At 33.1% G+C, this 27,707-nt stretch overlaps 1 protein-coding gene across 3 annotated transcripts in view; it reads left to right on the forward strand.

Moving 5' to 3' along the window:
• The window catches only part of LOC118190062 (guanine nucleotide exchange factor for Rab-3A-like), a 107,623-nt gene that overhangs the window by 53,764 nt on the left and 26,152 nt on the right, over positions 1-27,707 (forward strand). For all 3 annotated transcript variants that reach the window (XM_035360753.2, XM_035360755.2, XM_035360754.2), the window contains exons 6-7: positions 12,649-12,777; positions 19,729-19,857. In XM_035360753.2, the coding sequence (XP_035216644.1) occupies positions 12,649-12,777; positions 19,729-19,857 (258 nt within the window). The remainder of the gene's footprint in view (positions 1-12,648; positions 12,778-19,728; positions 19,858-27,707) is intronic.

Here is a 27,707-nt window from a genome sequence, read left to right on the forward strand (position 1 = left end):
TCCGATGATTGGCTGAATACTCGTGCCATCATATATCAGATGTTGCTTATTTTGAAAAATAGTCAATCGTAGATCAGTAACTCCAATCGTTAATCACTTCTCAATAGTTCCCCTGCACTCCCAGATTCGTTGCTACTGTATAGGGCTTGTTTAGCCTGCCTTCAGCTTCAGTTTTTAGATTACAGCTTGTGTCTTCTGAGCTGTGATTCAGCTGGAAGCTTTTTGTTAGTTATGCTACCTCGAACAAAGAAGCTAAAATTATCAAAGCAGAAATTTAAAGATATATGTTCTTGAAAATTTCCATGCATTAAAGCATCCAAAATTTCTGCGAGCCACGCACATTCCAGTGTATGTAACAAGGACTTCTCAATTGCACATGGTGGAAAATGTGTCCGTAAATGGCATGTTTTTTCCTCAAAAGCATAAAGAACATGGCACTGTAAAATCTTAAGAAATAACGAATATTTGATAAAAGTTGATTAAACATGTGTTATAAAAGCCAAATGCTATTTTGTTTGATTTTTAATTGAACATAATCTATCGATTTCCATTTTGGATCATTCCAAGCAGCTTTTCAAAGCAATGTTTCCGGATTCTGCCATAGCCAAAAAATTTAGTTGCTGCCATACCAAAACTGCTACTAATGTGAAAGCGCTTACAGAAAGTACTGTTGCCGATATTATAAAATCAGTGTGCAATACATCATTTTCTTTAAATATTGATGGAAATAATGATAACAAACCATACCCTTTGATTATAACATAGTAAAGAAAAGGGAGTGATAATTACTTCATTGATTTCTATTTTAGAATGCATGGATAATACCGGAGAAGGTATTTTTAATTGTAGAAATAAAAACTTTTTAAAGCAAAGGTTTAGAATGGAAAAATTGTTTATCATTTTCTTCAGATAATGCTAGTAATATGATTGGAAAGTTTAAAGGTGTAGCATTGTTTATCAAAATCTATCAACCAAATGTAATCATCCAAGGTTGTCCATGCCACCTCATGCATAGAGCTGCAAAAAAGGCTACTGAAAAATTAATTGCCTCAGAAATCGAAATGTTGTCAATAGACATATATTTTTATTTGGAGAAAAGTTCGAAACGGAAGCACAGCTTCAAAGTTGCTCAATAAATTTTGGGACAGAATTCAAAATCTCATAAAATTTGAAATACTGCAATACAAGATGGTTGTCTCTTAGACTCTATAACAAGGATTTTGAAAGAGTGGGATGCTCTGATTAATTTTTTGATGATCAACCAGATAACCGTGAGAATGAACGAAAGAGATTGCAAAACATTAAAAAAAAAAAAAAAAAATGTTACAGTCACCTACCACCAAATTGTACTTATCTTTGAAAAATACTTTGCCTTTGTTTATAACAGTAAATATTAATTTGCAACAACAAGCTTCTTATATACATAAATTGAAAAGAGAACTTGTTGAATTTTTAATGAATTTATTTGTTAGATTAGTAAAACCATCAGTAATTTCCAAAGAAAATTAAGATGTTACTCTAACATCTATTCCATTTCAGAAAAGAAGATGAAAAAGAAAATGAAAATTTAGTGATTGGTGCAGAAACAAGATTATATTTAAAAAATGCCAAGTTGAATGAAAGTGAAGTGAAATCATTTTTCGATTCTATGTGAGCTTTTTTTTTTTTTTTTTGTAACTACATGTTCATATATAACAGATTATATTTCCACTAAGTGATCCATTTCTAAAACATGCTAAATCTGCTGTCATCAACTTGAGAACTCAAATTTCATTTTCATCTGTTCTTTACTTGATGAATACTTCCCATCCATTATTGATGAAAAATATTTTAATCAAGAGGAAATTGAATTTTCTGTGTATCAAGTAGATGATTTGAAAGAAATTGTAGATCTGAATATTGATATAGCATGGGAAGAAACTGCTAAATTAAAAAATATGAATGTGTGTATTAAATACAAAGTATTGCCTATTGTAATGCTTACTGTCTTAATAATACCTCATGCAAATGCAGCTTGCAAAATAATTTTTTCTATTGTTAAAAAAATCAGACTGAATTTCGACCAAATTTAGGTTCTAAAAGCAGTTTTGATTGAAAAAATAAATAAGCAGGCAAATGAAGAACAGTGTTATAAAAAAACATTCTCAAATTCTGAATTTAAGCTTGCTAAGCATGCTACATATAAATCTTTTCATTCATAAATTATAAGTATTTTATAAATACTTATATTTAGTATTTTATAAATACTTATATGTTCTCGGTTATCTAAATTTTTTTAAAATTTTATTTCTGTGTGGAAATCAAATCCAAAATAAAGATATATTATTTATGGATTCTGATTTTTCTATGATTAATAGTGATTTAAAATACTTGCTTTACTCATGTATTTATAGATTTAGTGATATACATGCTCGAGGAGTTAAATGAAAATTTCTAATTAAATGTGCATATAATTTACAAGAAATATTTTTAATTATTCAGTTTTATATGTACATGGATTTTAAATGTAATAAAATTGATTACAATTAATGATTGATTAAAAATTAATGACTGATTAATTGCAACATGCGTTACACGTGCATTTTCAAAGTTGTAAAATGTCATTCACACGCTGACTACTGACAAGTTTTGCTGCAGGTTGAAGTCTATGTTTGCTTTGATTTCAAGATGGCTTTTTTTAAACAGCTTGTTTGAAAATGTTGGCCATGGGCTTTATTTCCATAAATATATGCCCAGTTTCAAGATTTTTCAAGATAAGAATTTTTTGCGCGAGCAATTTCAGAACTGGAAATCACTTTGATAAATAAAAAAATTTTTAAGTTTTTAATGATATCACGTTAAATGAAAGATCCAGTGAGTAAAATGTTCATTATGCTTTCCTGAGTTAAATAGAATAAGTTTCATACTTTTATGCATAAAATTCTTGGAGATGTTTGTAAATCACAGTTTGTGGGGGAAATGGGGGGTCAGCTACAAAGTTGATAAGGCATGCTATTTTATCCAAGATGGAACTATTTAATTGCTACAGTAAGCAACCTTAATTTCACATTTATATATGCTTAGAAATGATGTCTGTAAATTTGTTCTGCTATATTTCTGAAAAACTTGCACTTAAATGTATGAAAGTTTCTATATTATGATAGAATATTGAACATTAACTGCTTTACTACTGTATGGGAATCGCAAAAAGTTATTGTGTGTTGATTTACAAAAATTATTGTGTGAACAAGTGTGCTGATTGACATATATAATATAAATAAGGAGATATTGAAGATTAAATTCAAAGGTGTAGAAAATAGTTAACACGCACAGTTCTATTAAGAGTTCATTTAAAAGACTGCTATGCTTCATTGCTTATAGTGTAAATTAGGGCTCTGTTTCACCCTTTCTTCTATCTTTGTCCCTTCATTTTTCAGGTTGATTCTCTGTGTGGTTACTAAAACTATTTTGCTTTTTAATATGGCTGTCCTTAACCCCTTAACTGCCTGGGGCATATATACAGTAGAATGTCACAAACTCGACTCCTGATCCTGACATTCTGTATAACTTGACACCATTTTAGGAACTTTTGAGATATCTCTAGGCCAAACAGAGCAAATATTACATACAATACATATAATTATTATTCATGCATATGTCTTTCCTGCTCTGTTCAAAGATTTGAATGTTCTTTTTCTGTAATTTTTTCCATTTTCGCACTGTTTCGCATTGTCAGGTGATGGACTAGGGCATTTTAGAAAGAAAAAATACAGATGTAAACTTTCATCTCTTGTCCTAGCCATGGGATCGAGAAACTAACGAAAATAGGTATGTTAAATGTTGTTGGATGGATAACTCATTCTTGGAGTGAAATCGAGCAGATAAGCCTCGTTCATTCCTGGAGAAAGGTGCTGGATCATTCAGGAAACAAATTTCATGAAAGCAGAGAGGAGACAGAAAACTGTGAAATAGTTGTCTTAAGAAAATTCCAGGCTGTGAAGAAGTTACTGATGGCAATGTTGAAAAATGGATGGCACAAGATGAAAATTTAGAAATTTTAGGACATGCAGAAATAGTTGCACTGGTGAAACACAACATGAATAAAGATGAACAAGAAAATGAAGAGACTGAAGACAAGGGATGATCTATAGTAAAGGACTGAAGGCCGCTGAAGGAATGCTCGGTTACTGGAGGAGCAAGGTGCATCTGGTATGGACATTTTGTTCCTCCGTTGCATACCGGATGAAGATGCACGATGACAGAATGAGTGTAAGAGACAATCTACCATTGCACCATATTTTTTTACTTAGAACTACTAATAATTTTTCTTTACTTTTTGTGAACACGGGTGTGGTAATCCCGAGGTACGCTAGCCCTGAAAGGGATCATCATCTTGGTGAGATGGGTTTCACAATCCTGGAGCCCCAGTGATCTATCCTCTTTTCTGCCTCATCTCCTCTGAGTTGATACTTTTTTCCTTCCATTCTCCCTTGTGGTTTTCCTCTTTAATGGTTGGGGCTTATCACGAGAAACTAGAACAGCCCTTGTCTCTAGTTTTCGTGTGGTGAGAAAACTGTCCAAACGTTTGCTGTGTGTAGAGATTCGTGTTGCTTTAAAGGAGGGTCCTGGTAGTAGAGGGGAGACTTACTGTCCCCAACAAACTGCTTTGGCCTCTGCTTCAGCTAAATGGGAGGCACCATGTCATCCTCACAGGTGTCATTTGGCTGATCACTAATCCTTGTGTCACTGGCTTGGGAATAAGCTCTCGGGAGTACCTGCTTTTGGGAAAGCCAGCTGTAGGACTTTAGTTTGCATACAGTTCTGGCTGGCCCTAACACAGGAATCTGTGTTCTCTTGTTGGGCTCCATGATGGGGGGGGTGGACCTGAATATGTTTTCTCTTCATTATGGCAACTAATAATATACACGTTATTAGTCACTCTGAATATAGTCATGTCATTTCAAGCGCCAATCCTTCTGAAAAGTCAACTATTAAAAACGTACGTACTAATGCAAATGGCAGTAATTCTGACAATTGTCTCCATTTCCTTGTTGTCTCTAGTCGTTCTTGTCAGCTGCAAAAGATGTCTCCTTTTGTAATAAATACATTCATTCTTGTTTTAGTGAGCCGAGAAATATAAAGCATATCCATTCTGGAGACTTGCTTATTGACCATCCAGTCTGTTTCCTTACTTCAAATAACCAAACTTGGACAAATGACTATCACTGTAACAGCCCACACAACATTGAATTACCATCGAGGTGTAATCTCGGAAATCGACCTTCTGTTCGTTCCTGAAGAAGAAATCGCAAACAGTCTGGCCAAAATGTCTGTGTTCCTAGGTGGATCAAGATGTGTAAGCTAGGTCAGTTGATTGATATGAAACACGTGATCCTGGCCTTCAGCTTGTCTGATTTGCCTAAGAATATTAAGGCCGGATACTTAAATTGTCCTGTAAGACCTTATATTCCGAATGCTATGCGATGCTTCCAATGGCAGCATTTTTAAGATGTCCTATCATAGCAGCCTCACATGCACTCGATGCTCAAAGATCAGCCATGATTGTGATAACTGCACCCCTGCACCACTGTGCATAAATTGCAGGAGTGAGCACATAGCATTTTCTTGCTCATGCCCAAAATGATGATCAGAAAAGGAAGTGCAGGCTGCAAAAATTAGTAGAAACGTTTCGCATGCTGAAGCCAGAAGACTAGTCCAAAATATACAAGTTCAACCAAATACATCTTATGCAAATGCTCTGAAATCAACTCATTCAATTGCTACCCAAACTGCAATAAGTATGCAGACTCCACCAAATTAACCTCAGCAGGTTACAAACAGCAAGAAAAACTCTTAGGTCAAGACTCGTAGAAAGGGAAAAAAACCCCCCAAAAAACTCGTAGATCTTCTCAGAGTCTTGATGGTGTGGTTTATCCAAGTCTTGATGGTGAAAATGCTGAAACGTCTGTCCTATAAGTCACTTACTGCTCTTTTCGCTCTTTACAATAGAGTGTGGAAGAAGCATAGTTTTTCCAGTGCGTGAAAGAGAGCTGTTGTCATTCCTATTGCTGAGCCAGGGAAAGACCCAAGGAATCCCTCAAACTATCGGGCAGTTAAACCCTTACAAGTTATGTATGCAAGCTTTTTGATAAAATGGTAAACAGCTGCATAGTCTATTTCTTGGAGAATAATAATAAAATATCGCCTTATCAAGGCGGTTTTTTAAAGGGAAGGACAACAATAGATAACATGCTCCTTTTACAGACATCTATTCGTAAAGCATTTGTAAGAAGAAATCACCTTGTCTCAATATTTTTTGACATTGAGAAAGCTTATGATAAGCTATGGCGAGAAAGCTTGTGATAAGGCTTATGATAAGAAAGGGTGTACTTCGTGATCTTCATGATAGTGCCTTGTGTGGCAACCTACCAGTTTTCATTCAGAATTTTTTGAAAACTAGAACTTTTGAAGTAAGGATTGGCTCAGTTTTGTCAGAAGTTTTCAAACAGGAAGAGGGTGTGCGTCAAGGCTGTATGCTTAGTGTAACTCTGTTCAGCTTAAAAGTAAACTCTGTATTAAAAGAACTTCCTCCTACCATTTTAAGATCTTTATATGTTGATAACCTACAAATTAGCTGTCAAGGGCCAGGTATGAGATATGTAGAGAGGCAACTCCAGATAACTTTGAACAGATTCAGGAATGGTCAAACAAACAAGGATTTACATTTTCAAAACAGAAGACTATGCATGCACTTTTGTAGAAAGTGAGGCTCCATCCTAAGCCTTAATTATATCTCAATGGGTCTATGATTCCAGTTGCTTGTGAAGTAAAGTTTTTAGGGGTGATGTTCAACCAAAAATGATTTTCGTTTCCCATGTCTTAAACCTGAGAGAAAAGCTTACGAAAATTCTAAATATTTTAAAAGTCCTGATGAACACCTCCTGGGGTGCAGAGCATTGCTCTATACTTTGCATTTACAGAGTTCTTGTTCGCTCTAGACTGGACTACAGTTCAGTTGTTTACGGATCCACTCGGTCTTCAGTGTTGTTAAAACCTGATCCTGCTCATCATCAAGCTGTGTGGATTTGTTCTGATGGTTTCAGGACATCTCCTGCCCAGAGTCTTTAGGTTTACTGCTGCGAACCATCACTCCGTTTGAGGCATGAAGAGTTGTCTCTTTTACAGTATTTTAATATATTGCCTCAACCTGACCATCCTTATAAACTGTGTTTATTTGATAATATCTGTGACATTTTATTTGAAGTACGTCCATTCTGTGTGCCTTCGTTTCCTGTAAGAGTTCATCCTCTTATTGAAGAACTCTCCCTGTTTGATGTGTCCTCACAAACAGTACAGAATTTTGAAATCCCACCTTGGGAAAATGCATGAATCCAGCTGCATTTTCCACTGTTGCATTAAAACAACCGCTAATGAGATCATCTGCAGACAAATTTTTCCTGAGCACAGACATAGATATGACAGTTATCTTTCCATATATATAAATGGACCTAAGTCAACTGGTCATGTTGGGATGGCATTTATAATTGGTGACCAAATGGAGGGCAGACGTTCGCTCAACGCTTCCTCAGTCTTAACCTCTAAACTGACTGGTATATATTATGCACTTTTGCACATCTCAAGGCTATGCCATAAAAAATTCATTATATATACTGACTCATACAGTGTGTTGAAGGCTTTAGAATCTCTTTCCAGCACTGAGAATCCTGTGGTAGTTGATGTACTCAAGTTGAATATAAACTTAAGAAGTCATGGATATGAAATTCTGTACTGCTAGGGTCCCAGGTATACAGAAATAAAGGTTAACAAGCTGGCAGACATCACTGCAAACTCTGCTGTTGAGATGTCCGGTCGCCTCATCCCTTTGAAAGATATCAGTTGTATCATCAAATGCAGTTGTACATTAAATCTGTAGCCTGTAATCTGTGATCTTAAAAAAAAAAAAAATGGCAACGATTTTGGGACTTCCAATCTTGTAGCAAGTTGAGAAGGTGAAGCCTAAAATAGAGCATTGGGATTCTACTAAAAATTGTAAGGAGGAAGTTCTTTTGACTCACCTGAGAATTGGTCACACTAGAGTTACACATAACTACCTTCTGCAAGGTGAGAATGAGTTTGTTCAAATTCTAATGTTTGTCTGTCAGTCTATCACATTTTAGTTGAGGATCCATATTTTAATAGTTTTTATCAGAAGCTTCTCAACCATTTAATCGGAAGAGAGGTCAATACTGATTTGTTTCACTACCTGAAAGAAACAGGTCTCTAGTATTTAATTTGTGTTGAGATTTCATATTAGAATTTTAATGCTATGTATTTTAATTAATCAGATGTTTTCTGATTTTACATCTATACTGCATATATCATTATCTGAATCTTAATTACCAGTTTATCCCAGCATTCATAATTTTAGTACTTGTATAAATTTTGTAAGTGTGGTGTTGTTTTTAAACTTGTCTTTTATCTAACCTCTGTACAACAGCTTGTGTGTTAAAGTACAAGTCTTGTGTTTGGTGCATATGGCCTTTAGAGTTTTGCACCATAAATCCATTACCACCACCATCTTCATTTTTGTATGCAAGTTTTTTTACTCAATTATCTTAGAATATTCGTTCATTCTATGAGTCCTATTATGCTAAAATTTGACATAAAAAAATCAACATTATTGTAATTGCATGCTGTATTTTTCCATGTCCAATATTGTGCTACAAAATGCCTAGAGTAATTTTGCTTTGTTGTGCTACCATTAAAATTATTCACAAAGCTTTGGAATGCAACACCACAATGACCATGATAGAGTATGCGAAGAAGGATACTATTTTAGAGAAGAGGGAGGAGGAATTCGAGAGGATATTTCTGAAACTATGAAAGTAATGACTGCATGGTTATTGCTCATGGTTCTGTTTGAGTAAAACTTATTTTTTGTTTTATTCTGTGTCTTCCGTTTTTGTTTACTGTTTGTAGTAGGTGCTTTTTTTTCCAAATATATCTGTCAGTGATGACAGTGAAATAGATGATTACTTTCCATAATCTTCAGGATCGGACACCTTAGAATATGATATTACATCAGATGAAGAGGATTGCAATTATTCTTTGAAAGATGCTCGACGTTGGGTATGACTTGATATGAAAAACTTGCCTGTGGCATTCAACCGATTCAGAAGAAATATGTTTTTTTGAGTATAATGATTTTACAAGTTATAACGGTGAAACCTGTTGCAAATATGACTTATAGTAACCCTTTTTCTGCATTATCTCTCCCCCTTGAAATAATTATAATTTCTACATGAGGTTTAGTTTTTATTTTAAAAGGATATAGCAATTATTTCTACTTCGTTTTTCATTGTTTATATGAATGAGGTGGACAGTACTTTATTATCTCCCCTGAACCAGTCCATCTTGCATAAAGTTTATTGGACAAATCGGGAATAAGCAAATAAACTTTGTCTCGTACTTAGAATTTTTTAGGTATAGCTCGACAATTAAAGTAGTTCGAATAAGCTGCCTGTTTCTCAGATACTATCAAGGATGCTTGATCAGCTGCTCCTTCTAAGTTTATTTTCATTTCTTGTAAACAATCAACAACTGATTGTTTCATATTTAAGGGTATCGGTATTTCACCACTCCAACTAGATTTCAGAACACTCAGTAGACCACATATCTCTCGACCATACATTAACTTGAACCGAGAAACCCCTGTAGTAGAACTGGGAGCCTTGTGATAAGCAAAGAGCAAATATGGTAGATACTTATCTCAATTAGATGGATCCATACAGATGATGTGATGTAGAGCATTTTTCAAAACCAAAACTCGGTTGTACCTCTCGACAAGTCCATTACTAGCTGGATATCCTGGAACTGAAAATCTAGGATGACATCCAAGATGCTTCATAAATTCTCGTGTCAGTTGAGAAATAAAGTTAGTTCCTTGGTCACTTGCTATAATTTTCGGAATACCAGTTCTTGTAAATATTTCCAACAGAGCATCACAAGTAGTTTTTGCCGTTAAAGAACGTAATGGAATGGCTTCTGGCCAACGTGAATGTGATCCATTAAACATAAAACATATTTATGTTTTCTAGCCGAAGGATGTTCTGTAGGACCTATAATATCGATATTAACAACTTCGAATGGTAAATAAGGTCTTAGAACTGGAGTAATAGGAATTCTATCAGTTATTTTTTCGGTACTTCTTAACTGATATGGTTCGCAAGATCGGCAATATTCAATAATATCATTAGTCATATTGGGACAGTAGAAATTATATCTGATTCTCTCTTTTGTTTTCTTTATTTCCATGTGAGTCTCGAAAACAGATTCATGTGCTAATTTTAAAACATCTTTTCTTCGACTCTTTGGAAGAACTAACTACTGAACTGAATCTCCCATTAACTTTATCCTCATGAAAAATTATATTATCAAGTTCCATAAAATTTCCTTTTCCCTGTTTTAAATTAATTCTGACTTCTTCTAAAGTCGGGCAAGGCATGTGCTCCTCTCGAAATTTTAATACAGTCAAAAGTCTTTAATCCGGACTCGTCGAGATTTTGGCGATTCCAGATTATCGATTTTTCCGGATTATAGATCATCAGTTTAAATCTGGTAAGATGGCATGCAGAAATTATAAAATTAAAAATATGAAACTGTAATTTATGAAATAAAGAGCAATTATGATCTAAAAGGTATCAAAATTTACAAAAAAAAAGGCTTAATATTAATTTGTTTACTTTATTAAACATTTCTTTCAACGTGTACATGCGTAAAGCATACTGTTGGAACATATGACCTTTTGTGACCCTTTTTCTGCATCATCTCTTCTTCTTGAAATAATTCTAACTTTAACATAAGGTTTAGTTCTTATTTTAAAGGGATATAGCAATTACTTCTACTTCGTATTAAGAACGGACTGTTCCAGCCTAATTAAGATGCAAAAACGAAACTCGAAGTTACGTCATATGGAAAGCTAAGTTGTGCTGACAGCTGATTGTCTGCCGTGAGATGACGTCATGTCTACTTCATGTATAAATATCTCGCATCGCTCTGGCTTAGTCCTCCTTGTTCCTGTTTTCATTGCTCCTGGTGTGCTGTTCCAGCCCTCATTCGGAGACTTTCTTGCGATGCGTGTCGTCCAGCAATAAGTACTGTGTTTCCAGGCCATGTTGGCTTTTCCAAGGTTAAGCGGTGTTGAATCCCAAAATGTGGTTCCCGGTGATCAACTGCTGTGGGCGGCATCCTGTTTCCAAGATTAAGCGATGTCGAATCTCAAGTTGTGGTTTCTGGTGAGCAACTGCAGTGGGTGGCATCTTGTTTCCACGTTAAGCGGTGATAAATCTCAAGTTGTGGTTCCCAGTGAGCAACTGCTGAAAGCGGCATCATTAACACCAGTGTTATTTAGGTCTAGCGGCAACGTTTTTTCCAAGCTGTGATTTCCCGTGAGCAACTGCAGTGAGCGGTATTTACAAATTCAAGTACATTCAAGGTTTAATTTAATTTTTCAGGTGCCTTCTTTGTCAAAAGCATATACCTTTTTAGTCAAGTGAAATTCAAATTAATCGCATAGTTTTGTTCTGTGATATGTTTTTCGCGAGTCATTGAATGCCAGTATTTATAGAACAGGTAATATATTTACTGTATCATTAATAGTGTAATATTCTTTAAAGGAAAAACCCTTGGTGTCAATGAATAGTTAACTAAGTGTAATTTTTGACAACGATTATGTTACACACTTTAAGTTTCTAGTATTGATCAAATTTATTTATTGTATTTTTATTTCTATATATAATGTTAATAAATTGGTTGAGTTTAAAACTTTTGTCATCTATGTCTGCATAGCACATCTTAGGGTGCTTCTGTTGCGATAATTATTTCTGCTAAATGTTTTCTATAACTTTAAACTTTGCTTTTGCATCAAAACCTGATATTACACTTTACTGGTCTTAAAATAAATTGATCGAAACTCCATTTTGTGGGGGTCTTTTTTATCTTATAAATCCTTTTTTATTGTACAAACATCATTTTTATTATACTTGCATCTTTTTTTATTATACTTTTACTCTAAACATTAAATTTTGTATTTTCATTTTTTCTTTTATTCTCTACTTTGTAAAAGTAAACAGTTTTTAGACAGCAAAATTTGCACCTAGTTTCCCCCTAATACATAGGATAACTACATGCGCTTGTGTAAAAAACGGTGGCACTGGGGATCGAATCTTGTATGTTTTCCGCGACAGTTAAGGGAAGTTAAGACATGGAATCAAAGTATGCTTTTTTTAAAAAAAAATTTGTAGCTTGTAATTTTTTATTTAATTTTTTTGTCTGCTGATGATTTTAATGCAGTCTATTTTTGAATACTCTTTTTCTATGTCTGGAAATCCTGTATATATTTCCCTAAAGGTGTACTGTTTTCATTAATGCTGTTACTACGAATGCGTGCCATATATGTATACTGAGATTTAAATGTGGGAACTGAATTTCCAGTATTTGATTAAACATAAAAATATAACCATTGTTCCCAGTGTTGAAACTGCTTTTATCAGTACACTGCCTTAGTTTGAGAATATTGGAAGTATATGTGTCTGGGATCAGTATTTAAGAAAATAAAGCATGTAACCATCTTTTTTAACACTCTATATAGTATTTATTTCTCCTTTGCAGTTAGGAATGCTACAAGAAGAGGTTAGTGCTTTGAAAGCCATTGTTCAATCAACAAAAATGTGTACACCAGTAGAAGAGAATGAAATATCTGAAAAAAAAGTTCGCCTTCCCCCACGACCGTCTTATGAGGTACATCCGGTAATTTTATATTGAAATTTAATGTTGCTAAATTGTAAAATGCACTTATAAAAACTATTTAGTCAATTATTATAGACGAGTTAAAATATAATATTCAAAATATTTCAGTTTCCCCCCCCTGGTTCATAAGCATGCTAGCTCTTTTATACTTTTAAAAATTATATTAGGAGGATGTTTAATTCCTTCCAGCATCTTACTGCATAAATGGATATTTAGTTTCTTCCAGCCTCTTATTGCATGAATGGCAGATTTTCTATATTTTTTTGTGTAAACTGTTTGTATTAAAATTCCTGACTTTGCAAGGAATTCTGCTTTATTCTTTTTTCCACTTTGTTTCCTTATTTTCGAGTATATGCAGAAAATAAGTTGATCATTAGTGAATAAAAGCAAAATATTTTATCTGTTGTATAATGTATTTCTTATTGTATAGTGTACAGTATGATAAAATGACCATTCGCCTTCATACAGACCTACTGTGCAATCTTTCTCAAATGTATAAATTCAATCTTTTCAGGACAACCTTTTATAATATAGCAGATACAGAAATAAGTCTCACGAGTACTGATGTCATTTGTATAGACAAGTATGAAATTGTATCATTAACATATCCAACAGGGAGGAACCTATGTACTTGATTGCACTCAGTTATTGCTTCCTTAAGAAGGCAACTTTTTTGCAATGATTGAATGATGACTGAACAGACTGCATTTGACTTCGCATGAGTAAATTTATAGATGGCTGGTTTGGAAAACAGAATGGAAGTTTGAGAAAGATAATTTGGGTCCCAGGCAGCTTGTAGTAATGGCATCAGTGGGAAAATAATAAAATGGCAAATTGGCTTGTGTAGCTTAGCCATGTTGAAGAATCAACTAATACCAGAATTTTGTTAAATTGAAAGTGAATTTGGCTACTAAAATGTGAAAGATCACTAAGAGTTTCCTGCGAGATATGAGCCTGAAGTTGCTGCATTCCTACTTCTGCTAATGAAGTGCAATCTCAAATATGGCATGATCTTTTTCAGTAAGTGATGCAGATCCTGAATTTCATGATACTCTATGTTCTTGATGTGTGCCGATGAAATGAAATTAGCTAGGTAAGATTGGACCTTCTATGGAAGTCTAGGAACTTGCCCACTCATTTGATATTGCTATTGAAAATCTTGTCTCCTAAGGTTTCACAAGCAGGCAGGTTATAATGAGGAGCCTGTCCAGCCAGAAAATGAAGACACTATAGATTTCTTTGTGAAACCTTTCAGTTTGTGGGATGCTTGCTTTCAGTAATGCTGCTCTTTGCAAAAAGGTGTAAGAAGCATGTCAATATCACTGTAATGCATCCCATATTCCTTCGCCACGTTTTTGCTCCCTAATCATTTAAACATGTTTAACAGTTTTAAAGTAGATTGATAATATCACCTTTCCTTTTCAATGACTGCATTTCTTTTTTTGTGGGGAGATGGGAAGGCAGATTAGTCAACTGTTACTCTTTTTTAAGTAGTAGTTTTATTGCCACTTTTCAAGGACATATCCCCTTCTTGTTCAAATCCTATTTTGTGTATTCATGTTGGAGCCGTTCTTTTCTAAATATTTATTATTAGAAATTTTTTATTTATCCATTAATATTTTACTTATTGAACATTCTTGCTATGTCTCGCAATTGGTTGCTTGCAGAAATGGTTGTTACATTTTTGGATTATTACTTAAGCTATATATATATTAAAATTAGCATTTAATAATCTTGTTCCTTTACTTTGAATGAAAATGTATATAAAATTGCTTGCTTTGAGAAATAATTTTCAGAAGAGCTATTCAAATTATTCTGCAGTTTTAACTAATAAAATACATTAATAAACTTTAAATACAAGAAAGTCTATTTACAAGAAGAAATAACAAAATCTTTCTTGTGAAGTGGAAGGCAGACATTTTGTGAGCTTCGTCTCTAACTGTTCTTTTGAAAATCGATAGAAATATCGCATTTTAGAAAATGAATTATGACTCATCCATGCCACTGATTGGCTCATTTATCATGCAAGTATATAATGCTTGGTCACCATAATAAACTAAAGGCAAGTCCTTCTGAAATAAAAAGGAAAGTACACAAAATATAAATGATAAAAGAAATGCAAAGCATAATAGAACCCCACATAGTAGCCTTAAATAATAGTAAAAGAAGAAAAAAATGAAGTATTCAAATGGCTATCAGAAACCCAGATATTTATATTATGTGGCGAGTTACAAGCTCTGTTTCTTTACATTATGCTTTTCTTTCTCCCTTGCAACATGTGACCCCAATGTTATACAGAAGGTGATAAAACTGAATATCATCATTGTAAAACTAGATTCGGTTCAAAAGTAATTGACACAGGATGCCATCTAGTGGTCTTTAAAAATGCTTCAGTTTACAATGCATATATGCATCACCCGTCCCTTAAGTTCATTCTCGAGTGATGCATGGGTGGGATGCCCGTCTATGAGAGACGTTCGTAGGAAATGTGTATATGGGATTCCCATCTAAAAAGGGTTAAACAGGCATGAAAGTTTCAGTTTAGAGGCCAATTTAGCATACTTATCATCATAGTGCCATTATGATGAAAAAAGTTCTATAAAACCTGAAAATATTCAAGTTTAGTAATTTTTTAAAAATCTATCCATTTCTCCTTCTCTTTATTTAAATCTGCAGTGATTTTGATTCTTCATATTTTGTTCCTCAAAAATTTTTCTCATGGAATTGATTTGACTGTTACATAATTTAGAAGTCTTAGCTTATACATAGAAGCTAATATGATGTACTCCTAGCTTAACCTTACAATTTATGTTTTAGCATAGTAAGAATTATGCACTTAATTTCTTCAGTTTTTTTTTTTTTCATTATTATTATCAGCAAATAGATACTGCAACCATACTGCCCAGAATGAATCATTCAGTTAGGTTTTTAAGAAATATTTAAGGTTTAAAATTTTTTTTAATGTGATTTAAGATAAAGCTCTTTTTTTTAAAAAAAACTTCAGAGCAATTTCCTGGTTTAACCCTCTCACTGCACATGCTGCGGTTTCCGTGGGCAACGTAAAAATAGCAAAATTCGCGCAACCCACGATTTCCGCGGGGATGAATTTTTGCCGTTTATTTAACTGTGTAACCCGCTCTTTCCCCGTTCAAGGTTTCCTTTTGGGTTTTCTGTGATGTTTAATTGTTTATTTAGATGTGGGCTAACAGATGGATTTAGTTGTCCACATTTCTGCTAAATATACAAGAATATGTAATGTAGCATTTTGTGCGCGGTTTTCAGTGTTCAAAGATGTCTGGCAGGAAGCATTTTGCGAGTGACATAACCTATATTCCTGATGATATTTCAGACACTGATAGTAGTTCTGACTCTGATTTCAAGTTTATTGAAGATAGTTATAGCGAAACTGATGTGAATTTCTCGGATTCCTCTGCAGATGGTGATGAATCTGAAAATTCAGTTTCTATTGAAAACGTTTGACAGTGATGCAAAATTGATATGCAAACTATTACATTATGCAAATATTTTCATTAGTATATATGTTTAACCTTTGTATTTTATAAAATAAATCATAATTTAACCAATAATAATTTTCAAAATTTTCCTTTTATATCATTATTCTTCAATTTCAGTATTCTGACAGTCTTTTTCTGTGATGTAATTCTATATTGGAAAAAACTCTTTTACAAAAATTTTTTGTATATTTTAACTCTAAAGTATATGTAGATTTGAAATATGAAATAAAAAATGCGCAATTTTAGAACCTATTGATTAAAAAAAAGTATTCAGTGAGAGAGTTTGAAGCAGAAAAATGCAGTCTTTTTGGATGTGTATGTTGACATTTAGCAGGGATGGCAAAATGATTCCTTTTTTAGGGAGAGAGTGGAAGATTTACAGAAGATAAAGTAGAATTTTGAGTAAATTAATATAGTAAATCTGGATACCATCAAACACAAAATTTTATTTGAATTCTTACAAGTAATTTGAATAATAATTATGTTACTGAAATAATTAAAATGGTATGTGTTAAATGAATTGCTTAGTTAAGAAGTAATTTGCTAAATTAATTGAAATACTTAAAATAAAGACTACCAAGTAATATATTCTTAAATTAAAATTCTAAAACTAGATTATGTAATTATTTATTATTTTCAGGCTAACTATTGACTTATTTATTTAAGTGAATTTATTGTCTCTTTTGTGACAAAATCAATATTCCTCAGTGCACATGAAAATTTATCAAGAAATAAAAGTTATAAAATGTATGTTCTGCTGTCCTGGATGCTATGGTCATTAATGGAGGCTATTGGGCCTTAGTACAAGTTTCAGGCAAGACATAGACATTCTGACAGTAGCAGAGAAAAATAGGAGTATTCTAAGTGTGTCAGTTAAAAAGCTCCCATGAAAGGTAGTGAAAAAGGAATGGGAAAACCATCAGATTTCATACCTTGGGGTAGTTTTATTATTATTATTATTAAATTAAGTATGACAAAGTACCTCTCTACTTAAGGGAAGCGATGCTTCAAAAGATGACTTTCAAACTCGAACAGGCTTTTATGTTGTATATGGCTAAAAACTGGCTCATAGTAATGATATATGTATATTATATATCTTTAGTTTTTTTTTAAGATTTTATGGTGTTCTAAATTGCTATCTTTCACCTTTTTATGGAAAGTGGGTAGGGCCATATTGGCCATCTTTCTTTGACTTGTAGTGACTTTCTGATTGCTGTTTATAATACAATTAAAAATATATCTAATGTGCCTTGTTTGTTTTAGCATTTTATTTGACTGTAAATATGATCAGGAAGTGCTGAAATTTTGCTTTAGGAACATTATTTGTAAAAAAAAAAAAAAAAAAAAAAAGGCTGGATTATTATTTTACCTGTGGAGCTTTTTTTTTTTTATTTAATATGAACTACCTTGTATCTCTAACTTTTCTTATGCTTAAAGTGCATTATAATGTCTTCTATCAGTTTGTTGTATTCCACTTTCTTCTTCCCAAGTATTTTTAGTCTTTAAGGATATTTGAATTTACATCAACGTGAAACATTTTGGAGGAAGTCAGATATACAATCATGTGCAAAATCAAGAAAATTGGCAAATTATGTCAATTTTTATGAAGAGTATTGAACTGAAGGTATTATTTAATGCTGTTGAAGAATTATGCAAATTTTAGAGTCGAATCCCTAAGCATACGCTTGGATGTTAGTGAAACTGTGATTATGGCAAGTATATAAGCACACAATTAGATTTTGGCAGTTTATGTGCTCGGAACTCCTTCATGACTTTGGCGTGTTTTTAGCAAGGGTTGTGCAAATTTTATAAGCTATCTGGTAAAATGAGTAGCCACAAAAGTATAGATGACAGAATGTGATATAGAATTGTCAGTATATTGGAGGCAGGCCAAACACAAGTGCATGTAGCTGCAAAGGTCACTGCAGTTTGCGGAAACAGTTTCAGGACAGTAGATCCATGTCGAGAAGACTGGGACAAGTTTGAACAAGATACATAACTATGAATGAGGATTGTTTTTTGGCACTTTCAGCACTGTGATACAGGACTGCTACAGCTTCACAGCTCTCACATGAGCTGTATGCTGAAACTGGTACCTTAAGTTTCATGGCCTACAGCTGCGCGAGGGCTTCATGAGTCTGGACTGTATGCCAGAAGACCCACTGTTCATGAGTCTGGACTGTATGCTCACTGCAGACCGCAAGAGAGTACAGTTAGCATGGTGCAGACAACATGCATCTTGGACCAGACTTCAGTGAATTACCGTGCTTTTTGCAGATGAGCCAGTATTCAACTTGAACACTGATTCTCGGCATACCTGTATTTGCAGAGAGTGGAACACAATACCGTCCCTCCCTCATCAGGGAAAAGGATCATTACAGTGGTGGAGGTGTAATGGTTTGGGCAGGCATTATGTTTCACAACCACATGCGCGTGTATGGTCCTTGGCAAAGACTTTTTGACTGCTATGAAATATATAGAGGAGATCTTAAAGCCCTGTTTTTGACGTATGGGACGGAGTTGGTCCTGGTGTTCTGTTATTGGATGACATTGCTTGTCTACATGGTCCATAGTTGTTTGACAATACCTGGAAGGTGAATATATTCATTGCATGGATTAGCCAGCCAGATCTCATGGATTTAACCCTATACAGCATGTCTAGGACATCTTTGAGAGGGCAGTTTCATCTCCTTGCCCCCTCCGAGAACCATTCTGGAGTTGCAAACTGCCTTACTGTAGGTGTTGCGTGTCACAGGGATTCCTCAGCTGCCTCTTGTCCAGTACGCTGTCATGCTGTGTGATCTGTCTGGGTGTGAGAGGGAAGCATACTCTTTTTGACATAGCAGCATAGATTTTGGACATCCTTGTACAGTGTCACAGCTGTACTGATAACCATGCATTAGAGTTTCAGAAAAATTCAAAATTTATACCAAATTTCATTTAAATCTGTCCATAAGTTTTTCAGAAATTGGATTATAATGTGCAAATTATTTCAATTTTGCTCATAAGTGTATATAGTGGCAACTGTGCATTAGATGGTACTTCAAAAAGTAATGTAAGATTTGACTGGACATATTCTGGAGTACTTGCCTATATCATTGTATAGGAGTACTTGCCTGTCTGTTGTGTTAAGTTCCCCTGTACAGTGTTTCAGAACTACATTGATAGTTACTTGGTATTGTAATGCATACTTATGGTGAACAATCAACTGTCACGAGTTGATCCATTACCAGAGTTAGTGGGAACCTTATTATAATACAATATTAGTTTTATTTTTATTTATTTATTTATTTATTTTTTTATACAGGAGGGAATCTGAAAATTTTTTATGTGTGGTCTAGAATTATTCATAAGAGCATTTTAAAGTTTTATATAGTACTAAAAAAATAAAATGAACTTATTATTTACAAAATATATTTTTTAACAGGTTGATCCAATTTTTAATAGTGAATTTGTTAAATGGAGGCAAGATCCATCATTTGATAAAAATTCACCTTTTTTGAAACGGATATATGCAGAAGACATACAGTCATGCCTGAATTTCAAAAATAAAGAGGTAATTTGTACATTGTACTGCCTGTGCTATTAAGTCATTTTGTAATTACAATTTCTGCTCTTTCTAAATGCATGTAGAATAATTCTGTATTTTCCATATTTCAGCATTTTTACTTGTCTTTTTTTTTAATTATTCTGATTGCAATTATAGTTTCCCTGAGCTGTAGTACGCTTCAGAATTATTGTAAATTTAATTCATGATAGTTTTTGTGTGTTTATAGAGGCTTTTTTTTTTATTGTTGTTTAGTCTTGAAAGTGTTAGTTGTAATTAGTGAAAATATGTAGTAATTAGAGTAGTAAATACATTCACAGTTTTTGAAGGTAAATTATTATTTAGGACTTTCTTTAAAATAATATTGTTGAAAGGATGTGATGATAATGTAAAATCCAGAAGAAAATTTCAAGGATTACTTTCTAGACTAGTGTTGGAGAGAATTGTTCTATCACTTTCAATATTCACTAAACTGATAATATTTAAGTAAAAACTATTAAAACAGGTAATGATACAATTATAAATTTATGTACAAGATAGCTCATTAGCAGTGTCTGTAGTTAATATAAGAGTTCAGTGGTTTAACATTGTAGTTTAACCTTTTATCTACCACATTATGAATCTAATACTTTTTCATGTAGATTTTTATTTATATTATTTTCATCCTTATTAAAGGTTAAGTGCTATAAAAACTCATCCCCTAAAAATTTTATTATATATAATTATAGATTAAACTATTAGAAGTCTCTTTTTTTATTAATTAATTATCTTATTATTAGTTTAGGTTATGCATAGTCTCAAAATCTTTAAAAAAACAGAATACAGGCAAAACACATTTGCAAGACCAATTAGAATTCTTTTTTATTCAAACTAAAAATTTTAATGTACAGTTACCGTTAATTCAATTAATTTCAATGGTTGCAAAATTAAAGCCTTAAAGGGTAAGTGAGTAACATCCTGAATCCCCTTGACCACCGACATGACATCTGTACCCTAAGACTAAAGTACAATCCTTTGTTTCTTAATGCTAGGTATGAATTTAACAAGTATATTTCTAGCATTTCTAGGAAAGCCTGTGGCACCACTTATTTTGATTTCCTCTCTTATTGCCCCTTGGATTTGTCAATACCACCCATGTATGTATTATATGCTTTAATTTGTAATTGGCACTGCTGTACAGAACTTTATGTATTTTTATTTCTTTCGGTGTTAATGCAGTGTTTTCCACGATAATTAGAAAGACAATGTGCTTTCAGTTAAATTTTCTTCTTGGATACTATAACATGATATTTTTTACTTGTTCTTACATTGTACAGTTGGTTTTCAACACCTTTCACACTGTAAGAAAACAGTTTTAAAAATAATGTTAAAAATCTATGCCTTGTGCTTAAAATCTGTTGAATTATTTGCCAGTTTAGTGAAATACAAAACATAGTTATTTCCAAATTTTAAAATTATTATCTCATGTAGTTTTAGCTTTAGAGTTTAAGGAGTAATGACAAATATGGCTTGAAATCAAATGAGTTATGGAATTTTTTTTTTAATAGTATACAAGAAATGATGTTAAAGTTACCAAACTTACCCCAAAACGTTACTGCAAAGAAATTCATAAAAGAAAAATAACTGTTGTGTTCTGTTTCTAAATTCGTATAAACTGCAATATTAATTATACTTTTAAATAAGTAGAAATGTACGTATTGTGTAGAAATCTGCATAGTAAGTAAATAACAAGTATGTTTAGAGGGAGAATTGTGCTAACACCGCATTTTAAGATGGTAGCAACACATAGAAAAAATGCCACATATTAAATTAATATGTTTTGCATTAATGCTTTGAAGAAGGTGGCTGAAAAGCAGTTCATAGTTGCAGTGTTTTATTAAGACAGCTGCGACCAAAAGATCGACCGGAGAAATTCTGGTTTGGGGGATAGTCATTGTCCAATTACCATCCCAATCCCTTGTCTGGTGATATTCTTGCTGCTCACAACTATGTGGTTTCGTAAATTCCCTCTCGTTTTCCTTTAACAGTGGTATGTTAGCTCAGGGCAAAAGAAAACTCTGTGTTTTGCATAATTCACTTGGTCTCTAGATTTCCACATGAATATTCTGCACTGCCACCTGAAAGATGCAAAATTCAGTGTAATAAACACAATGAAAATATAATCAATGAAAAGCTTTTTTAACTAATGGAGGATATTAAAAAGAAAGAAATCAGGTTATTATTACAAAAATGCAGGAAAGAAAAATGAACAATGATGTAGTTTGAATGATGAAATATTTACTAAGTACAAAGAGAAAATTCAATAGAATGTGTTTTTTTAAACTGAATGAGAATATCAAAAAGTTTACTCAAATGAAAAGAAAATGAAGCTAATATCACAAAAATGCAAAGGGATTTTTTTAATACATATGTGTAAAGTTCTTACTCAATTGTTATAAAAAGTTAATGCAAATTGCCCATTTATCCAAGGGAAAAAAAATGGTTAAACAAAAATTTCATGTATAAATTAAAATTTTTTATCTGTATATGTCATTCTAAACTATATTAAATTTGAGAAACAAATTGAAACATATTAGCATATGTCTTGATTTTAGGTGTGTGTATGAAATATTTGTTACTAAGGCCTATTTCCAATACAAGGTGTTGTTCGCAAAAATTAAGTTTATGAAGTAGCAACTTCATAGGTTTCCTTACTTGAGGGATGAGAATCAACAGAAAATAGAAAAAAATATTCTTTGTATTCCCTAACATCTTATCTAAAAATTGACAAGACAACCCCATAAAGGAAAGGTTTCAGAAGTCTGGTTTTTCCATTTGCAATCCAAGCTGAAAATGAGGTGGAAGTTCATTCCTCTTTCCCATCTCTTTGAGTGAAACTTTTCCAAAAGTTACTTCCTTTTGAAGGTTAAATGCATATAAAATTTAAGGAAAACATTTATCCAAAAATGCCTTAGTCCTCCTACTTATTCGTCATGTATTATTGTATTGTCATGTACCCACTACGCTTTGTTTCATGAGCCAGACATGGTTTGCCATGCACAATATCCTGGCCATACTGATACGGATATGCATATCCCAAAATAGGTGATTTGGATGCTCTCTATTGTAATAGTAAATGGGTGCCAAATGTGATGATAAATGGAAGTGTCTGCAATAACCCAGAAATACTGGATACGTGCAGGATAAAATGTGTGATCTGAAAAAAATATGGAATTAAAGTAACTTACCCCCAAAGGATGACACTTCAAATAATGTGAATTACGAGAAATTCATTATATCTTGACATCGTGAAATTTTAAATTAATACTAGTATAAATCAAGAAAACATATCCAGACAGAAGGCAATAGACGGCAAACTACTGCAGCAGTAAGAATCAGTCCTACCGTTTTGAGTTCTAACCTTTCGTGCCCAAAATGCGTAAAGTTCCAATCTAAAAATCTCAGTTCATCTTCGTTACACAAAGTTACATGATAACAAAACTCAATTTTTATAGCGAAGGACTTGAATTGTTATTCCAGTATATTTTTGTGGAAACACAAGGCCAATTCTAGCATCAGATGCAACATGTGCACGGGAATTCCTTTCAAGAACGTCTCAAGTTGTAAAACATCATTCATCTACCGCAGAAGTCAGCATCTAGATCAATTTTAGTTGAATCTTCATATCACTTACTATTATTTTTCTTGACAAAATGCATTCTCTTGAAACTATATGGAGAATTTCGTCAGAAAGGCACGAAAAAGAACAAAATGCAGACACGCGTCCTCCGCAGTGAGAACGGACAGAAGCACGTCCTACCCCTTTGGAGTCTAGCAGCAGAAGAGACAGAAAACCGGTTGTAGTGGTCAATCTCGCTCTGTCATTGAGCGGTCGCAGTGAACAGACTTGGTGTTGAATAAATGTGGAGGCTTGCCTGCACATCTAGGTCTTGAAGTAAACACATATGTGAACAAATCGATGAATTTTGCTTCCTGTTTTCTAGTGATGATACAAGAAATATAAGTATTGGTGCATCAAAGTATGTACTATTAGAATTATATAAGTACGGTACAAAGTCTGTAATCCGAACTCGTCGAGACTTCTGCGATTCCAGATTAGGGGTATTTCCGTATTAGAGATAATCAATTTAAATCTGGTAAGATGGCATGCAGAATTTATACAATTGAAAATATGAAACCGTAATCTATGAAATAAAGAGCAATTATGATCTAAAGGGTATCAAATTTTACAAAAAAAAAAAAAAGCTTAATATTTATTTGTTTACTTTATTAAACATTTCTTTAAACACGCGCATGCACATTCTTTATGTGCATACGTAATGTATGTGCATTCTTTGCACGCATGCGTAAAGTTTGTGGCTTTGAGGTCCGGATTATAGATCATTCTGGATAATGGGCATCTGGATTACAGACTTTGTACTCTATAAGCTATTTTATGGGACCGTAAAAAGCAAGCTATGCTTCTAATTATCACCAGTATCATCAGTAAATGAAAGGTAAATGTGCTGGCTATGTCTGCATTTAAGTCTGAAAACTATGTCTGCATTTAAGTCTCTGAAAACTATGTCTGCATTTAAGTCTCTGAAAGCTATATCTGCTTTTAAGGCTCTGAATTGCCTCTTCCTTCATTGACGACCAGAAATAGGGGAAGCTGAAAAAAAAAAAAAAAAAAAAAAAAGTGTCATCTATGTTACATGATCATTGAGGAGTGCCACTTGGAGCGCATTGGTTTCAAAACTGAGTTTTGTTTGGTGTTCAGTATTTCATCCATCTCATGATAATGAAAAGATTAATTTTGGGAGTTATTTAAGGTTTAATGCATGTGAGCCAGAATGGCAGTATGTTGATCAAGAGGAAATGCAGTTGTTTATCTTTTTTAAAAGCTTGAAGGACTAAATATAGCAATCGTAATATTTATTTGTATGCTGCTATAACCATAATTCTTGCAGCAGTGGCAGAGGAACCATCAGTTTGAGATTAGCGAATAGGTTTAGCAAGATTTAGAAGCTGGAGAGAGTACTTAAAAAGGGGGAAAAAAAAATTAAATTTTTCATTTTCTGGTTTAGATCTCAATATTTGAGATCTAATTTTTTTAAGAATTCAAAATAATTTAAACTTTATAGAAAGTATCTAGGTATGTAAAGCATGCAACTCTTGTAATATAAAACTGTTTAATTGAATTGTGCCGAAGTTCAGCAAATGTATGGGAAGTACGTATACAATGTTGATTAAGTAAATCAAAAGTTATATATAGAAAAGTAATCAGAAGTATATAAATTAATGTAAAATGCATTAAAAAAGCAAGCTGCACAAATTTTTAATTATTCTCTTCATTCTTTGCTTTGAAAATTTGATTTGTATTTCAGTGATGTAGTGTGGCAATTTTCTTAAGTTTACAAACGTTCTTGGCTTGGTAAATGAAAAAACACCATGCAAGTGTTGTAGAAAAGAGAAAAATTACTTATATATCAATAACTTCCCCTTGATTGAAGTATGATAGATTATTGTGATTTAAATGTCTGCTTTCAACTATAGATTTTAACCTGGTATCTTTGAATTAAAATAAAACCTGTATTTTTCATGATCGTACCTAGTCTTGCATGGCTGGTGCTGATTTGCTGTAAAATTGAGCAGATGACTTTTCCTTCTCTATGCATAATTGACTGCAGGTCATCAGTGTCCAAAATGTTCACAGTGATCCAAGTAATGTTCCATATCCTTTTGCCTTACAGGAGCATACTGCAGAAATAGAACTGTGTGGCTAAATTACAACATGGTGCTGCTGTAAGGAAAATTTGAAATATTATTGATGATTATGAAGTTAGTCTAGCTCATAATTTTTTTGTTTGTTATGATATAGATTTATTTATTTTTAATTCAGGAGAAATTTTAGATAATAGGAATTTTTAAGCACCCTGCAAAAATGGCTGTTTTGCCTGAGCGAGATTAGTAATAATAAAAAGTGTAATATAATTTTTTTTTAAATTAATTTTTACCATTTCCTTATAATTAAAAAAAAATTATATGGAAATGGTAAAAATAATATTTGTGAATTAAAGTTCTATATAATGTAATTGTTTATGCTAATTAAGATGAAAACCTCAGAATATGCAAATGAGACAAACACAAACAAGTTATAGACCGAAACATGTTTGATGTTGCTCTCATATCTTGTTTAAACATAAAACTGTAAATTCGAAATTAGTCAGATATTGCTAATTATGCATGAAACATACCATTTGGATGAAAGCCAATTGTGGTGAATAGTGTGTAGATTTGTGGCAGGTTAAAAACTGTTGGCTGAATATTCTTCAAGCATGATCTTATCCACTTTTTAAACATGGGAACAGTTAGCTGTATCAGTGAACATTGTCTGAATATAATTCCAGCATATGAAGCCCATTGTTTATCATTGCTGGCATACACACATTCATGCACACACAACTTTATGCATCCACCAGACAGTTGTTTTGCGAATTCTCTGCTGTCACATATACTTTGGCACCCTCGAGGTTACATTAGGTCGGGAGCTGTCTCGCTCCAACAGCGTTGTCACTTATACTGAGATAAGACCCGCATATTAAAGCCTTTACAAGCCTGGTCATTCACTATGTTAGAAAACTACAGCATTGTGTCTCATATTCTGAATATCTTCCAGGGAGCATTTGGAATGTTCTTTGCTGTCAATGAAATAAATGTTACTGATCTGGGTACTGCTCATGGATGAGTTCACTTTTTTTTTTTTTTTTTAATTTTGTTTCAGGACATATGTTCATTTGAAGAAAATACAAATTTTCGTTGTTTTACAATTTATATAGCGTCAGTTTATTTGGAAAGGAATCATTAGAAAAATATAATAAAAAATCTGCAAAGGATTGTGATTTTAATGTCATACAAAAGCTGTGTATTAAGGTTTTTTATGTTCTCGTTAAGCTTGCAGTTTGTCTGCTTTTGGGCTCATTTCTGCTGACACAACGTTTTGTGTCTTGTTTAGGTTATTATTAAATATCACTTTTTTTCACATTGTCACATCAAATTCATCAGCAAAATCACTTTCTTAAAATAGATCTTTAGAATCATGTCTTCTGAATTCCCAAATAAGTGTTGGACATTCCTTACATTTTTAGCCCAGAAGAGCTGTCATTCCTAAACATAATAATTGCATCAAACCACTTTCATTGTCTGTTTCACTTTTGAAATAAACTAGTTGATGGACCAGCCAGCTGCCTAAAATAGTCACTGAAATATATATAATGTTTTTAAGAAACCGAGCTAGTGTCATTTCACAGCTCCAAGTGAAAATAAGTAAAAGAGATAAATAACTGCATTTATTGCTCTTAAATTGTTTAGTTTGTTAATCAGTAGCAGGTATGTTAAATTTAAATGAAAAAAGTATCTTTCACTTCACCAAATGGCAATAACTGACTCAAGGAAGTTAAAAATATTTTATACCAGATATCTTGAATTCTTGATAAAGGTGTTTAATGTTGCCATGAATTTTTTATATTCACTATACTATTTCTTTAAAGAAGTACATGGTGATATAACATCCTTTTATTTGTGTTGCCATGCATTTTTTAATATTTGCAATATTATTTCTTTAAAAATAATATGTAGAGATAACGTTTGGTGGCAGCATCCTTTTATTTGTAATGCCGTATTTTTTATACTTGCTGTGTTACTTTTTTTTAAATTAATAAATGGTGATAACATTTGATGGCAACATTTGACAACTGATATGAACAAAAAAGTGAGGTTGAAACTTATAGCACTTCTAGTAGGAGAAGAACACCAACAATTAAATCTGTGACAGAGGTTCTGTAATCAATCAGTGGAAGAAGATGTTCTGCATCCTCAGT

Source organism: Stegodyphus dumicola, chromosome X2 (genome assembly GCF_044657685.1).
Source record: "Stegodyphus dumicola isolate Sdum_Otavi_A_Nest chromosome X2, ASM4465768v1".
NCBI classification, from domain to species: domain Eukaryota; kingdom Metazoa; phylum Arthropoda; class Arachnida; order Araneae; family Eresidae; genus Stegodyphus; species Stegodyphus dumicola.